This window comes from Tamandua tetradactyla, chromosome 7 (genome assembly GCF_023851605.1).
Source record: "Tamandua tetradactyla isolate mTamTet1 chromosome 7, mTamTet1.pri, whole genome shotgun sequence".
Taxonomy (NCBI): Eukaryota; Metazoa; Chordata; class Mammalia; order Pilosa; family Myrmecophagidae; genus Tamandua; species Tamandua tetradactyla.
The window spans coordinates 19,272,950-19,285,014 of NC_135333.1; the positions used below are offsets into that span (position 1 = coordinate 19,272,950).

At 34.3% G+C, this 12,065-nt stretch overlaps 1 protein-coding gene across 8 annotated transcripts in view; it reads left to right on the forward strand.

The window, feature by feature from the left end:
• The window catches only part of CDC42BPA (CDC42 binding protein kinase alpha), a 463,135-nt gene that overhangs the window by 187,877 nt on the left and 263,193 nt on the right, over window positions 1–12,065 (forward strand). For all 8 annotated transcript variants that reach the window (XM_077168549.1, XM_077168550.1, XM_077168551.1 and 5 more), the window contains one exon: window positions 2,408–2,503. In XM_077168549.1, coding sequence (XP_077024664.1) covers window positions 2,408–2,503 — 96 coding nt within the window. The remainder of the gene's footprint in view (window positions 1–2,407; window positions 2,504–12,065) is intronic.

The window sequence follows — 12,065 nt, forward strand, 5'->3', positions numbered from 1 at the left end:
ATTTTGTACCAAATAAACATCTCTCCCTTTGATCTCACACAGAAGTTGAAGTTTTAAAATACGGACAATATCATCCTTTACCCAATTTTCTGATATACCTTAGTCCCATCCAGATCAGCTTCATTCATTAATCTTTTTTTTATAAGAGAAGTACAGAATTAAAGATAGTGAGTTCCATAGATTAGCATGATGCTTATGACAGAAGGTCAAGAGCCAGCATATCTGACTTTGTCTTTGATGTTAATGTGACCTTTGATGTGTTACTTACCATTTCTTATGATTGTCATGAGGATTAAATGAAGTAATTTATGTAAGGTATCTAATATAGTGCCTTGTTTATAGGTTTATAACCTTTTGATAAATGCTATTTCTTTTCATCCTATTCCTAACCATATCATAGATACAAACATAGAATAGATTGGCTTTTGAATTGTAATCAGTTCTCTTGTGTGTATCAGTGTTACTAACACATTCTTCATCTTCTAGAATAAATTTTAGGCTATATGGCAGAAAAATTGATACTATGAACAGCTGGCTTTGGTAGAAACAGGCTATTAAGAATAGTTTATATAGATGGCTTTTGAGGATTCTGAAATGCCTAAAATGTTGGTGGTAAACCGTAATCTCTGGTCAATTAATTTATAAAACAGAAGTTGTGAGTCTATCAAGTGATTGTATTTCCCCCCTACAGTGAACCAAAGCATAATGTTGTAGATTTAAATAAGCTAATTGACAGGTAAAATTGCTCTTTGATTTGGTTCCAGCTTTAATTGTTTTTGATATTTTCTTTGCTGATACTATTTCATGTGCATGTCTTTGGAGATTCTCTTTGGTAAAATAAAATTTATGGAAATACATCGAAAAAGCTTAGGGTTATTTGGATGTTTTACATATCATGGCTATTGAACTTACCATGTGGGAAATATTAACAGAATTATGATAACATTTGTGTAAAAATATATATATATTTATATTTAGGGGAGGTGGAATGTTATATGATATATAATGTGTGTGTGTTTATGTATGCGTTATGTTCACACATAAGAAATTCTGAGATGATACTTAATAAAGAGTTAATAGTGGTAACCTTTAGACAGTGACACTGAAGTTATAGGAGTATGACTCAGGAAGACTTTTACTTTCCCCTTTACATTTAAGTTCTTTTTGAAGTTTCTGGAATAGTGGCTTTTTAATTTAAAAATTAAAGATAATTTATTATTTAAAATTGTTTTTTATTTTTAGGCACCTCTTTCTAAGGTATTCCAGGATGTACTGGAAATCTATTTCCAGAATAAATTAAAACTCTTATAAATCAGTAAAAAAAAAAAGATAATCTACTAGAGAAAATGGGCAAAGGAAGTAAATAATTCAAAGAAGAAAAATTCAGATGTCTAATAAGTATATATAAAGGCATTTATCTGTACCTTAAAGAATATGTTAATTGAAATAACAAGGAACTGTCATTTCATACCTATCATGTTATCAAATACATAAATGTCTAATAATGCTGATACAGTTGAAGATGTAGGGGAGAGGGGAACATTTTCAGACATAGATTGGGGGGGAGGCCACCCTGAGAACAATTGATATAACACTTTGGAAGAAAAGTGGCTATTTTTGGTAAAGTTGAAAATGCTTTTATTCAGCATTTCTGCTTCTAAGAATGTAATCCAGAGAAACTTCTGTTTATTTACACATATGTATTCACTGAAACATTGTAACACAAACTTGGATATTACCACATCATTAAGGGGTTGTGTAAATAAATTCTGGTGCACTCAAACAATAGCTCACCATAGCAGTTCAAAGGAAAACTGTCATTGTATGTGTAAAACAGATTTTGAGTAAAAAGTAATCATGTTGCAAAATGAGAAATAAAATTACACCTTTCATGTAAATTTAAAAACACAAAGCAATGTTATTATTTATGACCACATACGTATAATGAAAATATCTGATCAAAAGGATACACACTAATTTCAGATTATTATTTGTTTATAGGAAGGGAGGAGAATGAGATAAGAGTAGAAAGACTGCAAGGTCTGTTTTATTTCTTTAAAAATAAAAAGGATCTGAAATAAATATGGCAAGTTTAACATTTATTTTATCTGATGGTAAATTGGTCCATGGTTGCTTGTTAAATTATTTCACATAGATTTTAGATTTTTGAACTTCAATGTATTTTAAATATGACATATTTTTATAATGCACTCTTTTCATTGTCTAGTTTCTGAGGGTGATTTGAAATGATTTAATTGTTGAAAAGTCATATAATATATAAAGTCAACATAATTGTTGACAAGTCATTGTAACACATAGCAACTGTTTAATATGTAATAAACACGATGTGTTTCCTAATTTTATGTAAAATGTTCTCTATCTAAATTCTCTCTCTTTTTTTTTTCAGACAGCATGTTTTCGTGAAGAAAGGGATGTATTAGTGAATGGAGACAATAAATGGATTACAACTTTGCACTATGCTTTCCAGGATGACAATAACTTAGTAAGAATCATTTATATCTTTGTCTCTATCCTTATTAATTTTCCCGTAGCAGAATGTAGCATTATTTTCTTTTTTTTTTTTTACATGGGCAGGCACCAGGAAGCGAACCCGGGTCCTCTGGCATGGCAGGCAAGCATCCTTGCCTACTGAGCCACCGTGGCCCGCATTATTTTCTTTTAAGCATTATTTAAATGTAGGCATTACATGGAAAACCACTATGTTTCACAAAGTATAAATTGTTCAATTGATTTGTGATGTTTTTCCTAGTTAATTTGATACCTTTCCACTTGGATTTTTAATGCTTTATAATGATCAAACTGGAAACTCAAACAGATTTAATTTATCTTAATTTCTGTAGAATGTACCCTGGGTATTTTCTTTTTATGATTTTCCCAATATATTTTATTTTTAGTATTCTATTGCTGTTTAAAATCTTACATATTTTACAAAGTGGCCATGTATTGCTACAAGAATAGCCACTTTTAAAATCTAGGCTATATCTAATTTTGTGTTAAGATCATGAACCAGTTGACCAGAGAGTCTGGGAAAGAGCTTAGAGGAAAACTAAGGACAGATTTAAAAATCTGAAGGAAAGAGTTCAGAATGGGGAAACAGCTGATATAAAAGCACCCAAAATAAAAGGCTTGGATTTTTTTTTTTTTTTTTGAGGAACAAAAAGATGAATATTACTAGAGTTTAGAGAAAAGAGAATTGTCTTATAAGATGTGGCCCGACCTTATTAGACTATTCTCTTTTCTCTAAACGAGTGTACCATACTGAGAAGTTTGGATTTCATATTAATTTCAATGGGAGTCCATTTGAGAGATTTTTTTTTTTTTTTTTTAGCATGGGCAGACACCAGGAATTGATTCGGGTTTCTGGCATGGCAGGCGAGAATTCTGCCACTACGCCACCATTGGACCGCCCTGAGGGATTTTTTTTTGATGAATTTAGGTATAATTTGTATATAAGGTTTCCGTTTCCCCAGAAAGTCCCCTTGGGACTTTTTGTCATTGATCTTCACCCCCTCCCCCATAGTTTTCCTTTATAGAATTTTATGTATATGTAGTCAGATAGTATATATTTGCATCTGGCTTCTTTTGCTCATTATAATGTCTGTGAGAATTATCCATGTTTATTAATGTATCAGTAATTTTCCATTTTCCCTTCTATTTTTAGTTCCCGTTCTTCCTTTTCTGCCTTCTTTTTGGGTAATCAAATATCATTTAATATTCCATTTTATTTCTTGTATGCTCTTTATTATTTTTTTGTAATGTCTGCTCTGGGCTGAAAATATGCATTCCTAACTTACCAAAATATATTTTGAAACATTATTATTTCTCTTCTTACTTTATACTTTGTACCTGACATTTCGTACTTCCTATTTCACCCTTCTTCATTCTCACTTCATCATGCATCACACTTTCCACTTCTATCTTCACAATTTACTCTGCTCTTCCCTAACAGTGCTTAACTGCTAGAATCTCTGGTCCATTCTCAACCTGTAGACAACCGTTATCTGTCAAGCTTGGGGTGTCCTTTCTTTCCCTTGGAAAGTAGAGCCACGGTCCTTTCAGCCATGAACTCTCAGGCAATCTCTGTACAGACTTCTAGGTCTTCTTCTCTATGTACCTTGCATCACTCTGATGTGCCACCCTGCAGATTACATCTGCTTCAATAGTCCTGAACTTGGATTTCTTCTTTTCAGCTCAGAGAAACTGTGGTGTGCTGCTAAAACTTTAAATCTCTCTGTGCCATGGTCAGGAAATTAGTGTCTAGGAACACAGCTAGCTGATTTTGGAGCTCATTTTATCAGTTTAACTTTGCTCAATGATCAGTTTTATATTGCCTGGCTTTTCACTGGCTGAAAGCAGTTGCCTCATATATTTTTTCCAGTTTCATAGTTTTTTTTTAGTGTGAGAGCTGGTTCAGTACCAGTTACTCCATCCATTTGAAGGTCTTACTAAAGAGAATAGTGTGATCTGCTCTTGAAGAATCAATTATGAGAAATCACGTTGGTTAATTTTATGTGTCCAGTCCTTTGGTGAAACACTGGACTAGATGTTGCTGCGAAGGTATGTTGTTGATGTGATTAACATCTACAATCAGTTGACTTTAAGGAGATTACCCTTCTTAATGTAGGTGGTTCTTATCCAATTAGTTGAAGGCATTAAGGGTAAATAACTGAGTTTTCCAGAGAAAGGAGAAATTCTGCCTCAGGACTATCTGTCTCTTCCTTTCTGAGTTTTCAGCCTGCTGGTCTGTTCTGTGGATTCTGGACTCAATAATGCATTATCAGTCTTATCAGAACTTCCAGAATTCTGGCTTGTACTACAGATTTTAGACTTGCCATGCTACACAGTTATGTGAGCCAGTTCCTTCAAATAAATTCCTCAATACATATATAAATGTATATATGTATGTATATATATGTATATACATATATATATGCATATATATATGCATTCCCACATGTTCACATATCCTGTTGGTTATGTTTCTCTGGAGAGCCCTGATTAATTTAGAATCAAGTAATGAAACAAAAATACTAGAAAGGAAGCTGTTACCCTATTCTACGTGAAAAATATCATTCTTGGTGAGACTTGACAACTTGGTCTATGGTGGTAATAGGATAATGGGGTGAAAATTGGATTGATAGTTTTTCACCTTTTGTTTGGAATAATTTAAAACTTACAGGACAAGTTGCAAAAATAATAAAAAAAATCCATACAGAGAACTCCAGCATATAACCAGATCCACCTATTAACATTTGCCATATTAATGTATTGTTTTATCTGTGCATCTACCCAACTGTCCATCTATCTATTGATCTGTTTTCTAAACGTTGGAGAGTTGTTTGTATCCATCATGCTTTTAATACTTCCATATATATATATATTTATCTCCTAAGAACAAGGATATTTACTTCTCTGCCATCTGTTGGGATTGCTAAAGCTGCCAGAATACAATGTACCAGAATTGGGTTAGCTTTCATAAAGAGGATTTATAAAGTTATAATTCTAAGGCTATGAAATTGTCCAAGTTAAGGCATCAGCAAGGGGATACCTTCTTGGAGGAAAAGCAACCAGCATCTGGAATACCTCTGTCAGCTGGGAAGGCTTGTGGCTAGTTTGTGGCCTTCTTCTAATTCCAATGGCTTTTTCTCTCTAAGTCTCTGTGGGTCCTTTCTTAGCTTCTCAAGGGCAAACCCTGTATTTAATTTCTTATCTTACCATCTCCTAGGGATATTTCTCTCTGCATCTCTAAATGTCTGTGTCCTCTCCAAAATGTCTCCCTCTTAAAGGATTCTAGTAAGCTGATCAAAACTTACCTTGAATGGGCAGGGTCATATCTCCATGAAAACAACCTAATCAAAAGGTTCCACCCACAATTGAATGGGTCACATCTCCATGGAAACAACCTAATCAAAGGTCCCATTCAACAATAAGTCTACCCTCCCACAAGATTAGATTGGAAGAACATGGCTTTTCTGGGATATATAACAGTTTCAAACCAGCATGCTACCATAAGTACAGTTAAAAGTTGAAGAAATTTAACATTGATATAAAGCTTTATAGTTATATTCTAGTTTTTCATATGTCCCCGTAATGTCCTTTGGGCATTTTCTACTCTGTTATTAGATCCAGCCCAGGATCATGTATTGCAATTGACTATCATTGCTCTTTAGTTTCTCCTCTTTTTTTTTTTTTTTTTTTTTTTTTTTGTCATGGGCAGGCTCTGGGAATTGAACCCCGGTCTTTTGCATGGCAGGTGAGAATTCTGGCACTGAGTAACTATCGTATTGCCCAGCTTCTCCTCCTTTTTTTTAAATGTTGGAAATGTATGAACAGCATTAAATTTCACATCTCCACTCCCAGACATACAATTCTTTGGAATTAATCACATTCACAATATTCTGCTCCCCTCACCTCAATCCATTACCAGAACTTTCCCATCACCTAAAATAGGAACTCTCAACCCATTATATATTAACATTCCATCCATATTGGTCCCCTCATCCTTGGTAAACTGCATTCTATTTTCTGTTTCCATCAGTTTATTAATATTCTAATTAATATTTATATGAATAAATGGATTCAAGCAGTAACTGTGCTTTCATGTCTAACATATGTCACTGCACATGCTATCTTCAGAATTCATGCATGTAATAGCATGTATCAGAACTTCATTCCTTTTTCTGGATGAAAAATAGTCTGCTGTATGTACATACCGACAATTTCTCTACTGAAAAAATATCCATTGCCTATTTTTCAATTGGGTTGTCTTTTTGTTGAATTATAGGAGTTTTTTGTATAATGTGGATATTGAGCACTTATCAGATATATGGCTTCCAAATACTTTTCCCATTCTGCAGCTATTATTTTACTTTCTAATACTGTCCTTTGGTGCACAAAAATTTTTAGTGTTGATGAAGTCCAGTGTATCCTCTTTTTCTGCTCATGTTTTTAGCATTATATGTAATAATCCAAAGGAGGAGAAACTAAAGAGCAGTGACAATCAATTGCAATACATGATCCTGGGCTGGATCTAATAACAGAGTAGAAAATGCCCAAAGGACATTACGGGGACATATGAAAAACTAGAATATAACTATAAAGCTTTATATCAATGTTAAATTTCTTCAACTTTTAACTGTACTTATGGTAGCATAAGTCTTCATATGCTTGAAGCCTAACACAAGGTCTTCAAGATATTTCCATATGTTTTCTTCTATGAGTTCATAGTCTTAGTTTTTTTTTTTTCTTGTGCAGGTACCGGGAATCAAACCCAGGTCTCCATCATGACAGGCGAGAATTCTGCCTTCTGAGCCACCGTCGCATAGTCTTAGTTTTTATATTTAGTCGTTGATCCATTTTGAGTTAATTTTTGTATATGGTGTGAGTAAGGGTCCACTTTCATTATTTTACATGTGGATAACTAGTTTTCTCAGCACCATTTGTTGAATAAACTGTTCTTTCCCCATTGCACGGACCTGGATCTCTTTTCAAATATCAGTTCGCTGTAGTTGTGTGGGTTTATTTACATACTTATAACTCTATATCACTGGTCTATATGTCTGGCTTTGTACCCAGTAACACACTGTTTTGATTATGGTGGTTTTGTAATATGTTTTGAAAGTGGGAAGTGTGAGTCCTCCAATTTTTTTTTTTTCTTCAATAAGGTTTTGGCTATTTGGGGTCCCTTGCCATTCCATATGCTTTTGATGACTAGCTTTTGCATTTCAGTGAGAATTTTGTTGAAATCTTGAGTGAAATTGTGCTAAGTCTATCCTTCACTTTGAAAGTATCAGCATTTTAATGATACTAAGTCTTCCAATCCATGAGCATGGAATATCTTTCTATTTTTTTAGATCTTTAATTGCTTTCACTGATGAATTGTAATTTGGGGGGTTTGAGTATTTTATATTCTTTGTTAAATTTGTTCTTAATATTGATTATTTTATTGGCTATTAAAATGGAATATTTTCTTGATTTCCTTTTAATTGCTCTTTGCTCATGTATAGAAACACCAATGATTTTTGCCTCTTGATCTTGTGTTCCACCTCTTTGCTGAATTCATTTATTAATTCTAATATCTTTCTTGTAGATTATTTTGGATTTTTCTTTATAGAGTCACATCCTCTGCAAATGATATAACTTTACTTCTTCCTTTCCAATTTGTATGAATGTTTCCCTTCTTTTTCTTGCTTAATTGCTCTGGTGTGCACTTCCAGAACAATACTGATTAGCAATGGTGATAGCAGCCACCTTTGACTTGCTGTTGATTTTACGGGAGAGTGTTCAGTCTTTCACCATTGCCATGATGTTGGATATGGGTTTCTCATATATGCCCTTGTTCTAGGTTGCTAGATGCCAGTATGCAACACACCAGATACGGATTGGCTTTTAGTAAAAGGGGATTTATTTCATTAGTTCTTCAGAGGAGAGGCAGCTAACTTTCTGCTGAGGTTCTTTCTTATGCGGGAAGGTACAGGGTGATCTCTGCTGACCTTCTCTCCAGGCCTCTGGGTTCCAGCAACTTTCCCTGGGGTGATTTCTTTCTGTATCTCCAAAGCCCTGGGCTGAGCTGCAAGTGCTGAGATGAGGTATGCTCAGCTACTTGGGCTGTTCTGAGTTGAGCTCTCCCATGTAAGCCCCAGCCAATTAAATCAAACATCATTTATTGCAGCAGGCATGCCTCCTAGCCAACTGCAGATGTAATCAGCAACAGATGAGATTGACATGCCATTGACTCATGTCCACAGCAATAGAACTAGGCGCCTTCACCTGCCCAAGTTGACAACCGAATCTAACTACCACAGCCTTTATCACTTATCATAGAATGTCCCTATTATTCCTTGTTTTTTTTTGTGTTTTTTTCTATGTCAATTGATAGGATCATGTGGCTTATTTCTTTCATTCTATGGATACATTGATTGATGGTCTTATGTTGTATCGTCTTAACATTCGTGGGAAAAATCCCACTTGATTATGGTATATAATGCTTTTAATGTGCATCAGAATTTGGTTTGCTAATATTTTGTTGAGTATTTTTGCATCTGTGTTTGCAATAGATATTGGTTTGTCTTTTCTTGTGATAGCTCTATCTGGCTTTGGTATGAGGTTGATATTGGTCTCATAGAATGAGTTAGGGAGTGTTCCCTCCTCTTGAATTTAACATCCTAAACCCATTATAGTTTAGCTTGATTTGCTGCCAATTTAACTTCAATAGCATACACAAACTATACTTCTCCATCCCCCATATTTATGTAGTTCTTGTTATGAAGTAAATATTTATACTTCATAAATAAAAAACATTAATTTATCCTTTCATTTCATGCATTTGCATCTTTGATCCTGTAGGAAATAAAAAGTGGAGTCACAAACCAGAAATACAGTAGTACTGGCATTTGTATTTAGTTGTGTCATTACATTTACTAGAGATCTTTATTTTTTCATACAACTTCAATCTATTATCTAGTATTTTTTCCTACAACTGAATAACTCCCTTTAATTTCTCTTCTAAGACTGTTCTAGTGATGATGAACTCCTTTGGCTCCTTAAATTTTTTTTTAAATGTGGAACTGTCTTACTCTCTCTCAAATTTGAAAGACAGTTTTGCTGGACGTAAAATTATTGGTTGACAGTTTTTTACTTTCAGCAAAATGGTATATAATCCTTTTAATGTGTACCTGAATTTGGCTTGATGAACTCCTTCAACTTTTTAAAAATTTTAAAGTCTGGAACTGTCTTATTCTGCCCCTTGTTTTTGAAAAACAGTTTTGCTGGATGTACAATTATTGGTTGGCAGTGTTTTACTTCAGCACTTTAAATATGTCTTCCTATTAGCCTTTTCTGCTTTGTTTCTGACAAGAAATCAGCACTTAGTCTCATTGAAGCTCTCTTGTACATGAAACTTTCTCTCTTGCAGCTTCATTTTTGGCATTTGACAATTTGATTATATTATATCTCGGTGTTTGTCATTTTGGGTGTACCTATTTGGAGTTTGTTCAGCTTCTTCAATGTATTTTATTAAATTTAGAATGTTTTCAGCCATTATTTCCTAGAATATTGTTTCTAGTCCTTTCTCTCTTTCTTCTCCTTCTGGTACTCCCACAATGTGTGTATTGGTGTACTTGATGGTATCCCATAGGTCTCTTAGTCACTTTTTATTTTTCTTCATTCTTCTTTCTGGTCCTCTGATTATATAACTTCAGTTGTCTTATCTTCACATTGACTGATTCTTTCTTCTGTTAGCTCCAATCAACTGGTGAAATCCTGTAGTGAATTTTTATTTCTGTTACTGTAGTTTTCAACTCTGATTTCTTTTCATAATTTGTTTCTCTGTTGATACTCTCTTTCTGTTCCTCTTTCTTTTTGTATTGTTTGTCTTTCAGGCATCCTTCAGACAGTTTGGCACAGACATATTTGTACTCTGTGCATAAGGTTTATTCGGTTCACTCTAGATCCAGGACTCTAGGTATCATACTGGTAGCTGAGGTATTAAAGGGAAAGGTCCAGTAAGGATTTTCCTGTTGTTGCCTTTTTCTCAATTAAGTGTTTACTCTTGTATTGCAAGCCTTTAACTGTTTTCCAGAGGTTGGATGAAGAGGGTTCTACCAATTCTTGCTTGTTGCTTAATTCTTCTCTTGGGTTACAGATCCCTGGGAGTGCCTCATTCCATCACCTTCATGTTGTCATTTTCTAATTGAGTAGATTATGGTAATATTTTTGAGGTCAAAATAATAGTATTTGCTCAATGATTAGATTCACAGAGATTGATCATTAAGGATGACTTACAGATTTTGTGCTCAGTTGTGTACCTTAGCAATTACTAAGGTGGAGTAAATAGGTTTGTAGGAGCAAATAAGAAATGCTGATATGATAATTTGTGAAGTTGAAGTGTTTTTAGATCCTAAATAGAGTAGGAATTGTTTTTGTAGGTCAAGGGAGTTTATATTGTCCTCTGTGAGATTCAGTTTTATTAGGGAAACAAAGACATAAACTGATAATTTCGGTACAGTGTAATAAATGATATGTTTTTACAGGGTGTCAAAGGACAACTGATTTTAATTGTTTAACCCAGCCTTTGTGATAGAGCGTTCATGGAAATGTATCAAATCTATGCAGACTTTTAAAAGAGAAATGTGAATTAGCTTTACCATGAGGAAAAAGGAGACAGAGTAAGCTTGTTGGCAAAAGCATAGCTGATTGAAGCAACATATTATATTCTTATGATGGAGGGTAGGGTAAACATCTTCAGGAAGAGGTAGGAGAGGTAAGAAGGTTATATCATATAGCATGTTATATGTTATGCTAAGGAGATTGGACTTTATATAGTCACAACCATGTTTTCCAAAGTTTTTTCTTTTTTTGGTCATGGAACTCTTGTGTATGTATATGTGTTTTAAATAACATTATATCTGAAAGGCTAGACAATAGGCATATAGAAATAAAACTACCCTGACTGATCTCCTAACTTCCTTCTTCTACTTTCCCTCATGATTACTGAGGGTTCCCTCACAAAGCAAAGTTTGTCAGCCTCTGTTTGGAACTGTGGAATGATTTGAGGCAGGAAACTTAACTCCTCATTAAGTAACGAGGGTACTTAAGGGATGAAAGAAGGCTAGTGTGATTAGTATATAGTATAGAAGGTTAGCAGTATTCAGTCTGACCACCATAGTATAGAGCATGGTGAAGACTTTGGATTTTATTCTAATTTCAGGGAGGCATTTAAGATGAGTGAGATTATTATTTTACATAGAACATCCTGAAAGCACTGTGGGGGGTCAATTTCAGGAGGTAAAATCACAGGTGAGGCGACTAGGTAGGAGACTTCAGGTGACAAATGATGAGGGCTTGAATAAAGATAATGACCAAATTGGGATAAAGAGGAGGGGATGGCTTCGGGTACTGTTGACAAAGTAAGATAAGTAGGATTTCTTGTGTTTAAGTGAATGTCACTGCAGGAGAGAAGAGTTGATTCCCAGTGTTCAGGGGACTTGTCGAACTCAGTTGTCAGTAGTTCACGAATTTAATTGGGAAATATGGATATGGAAGGA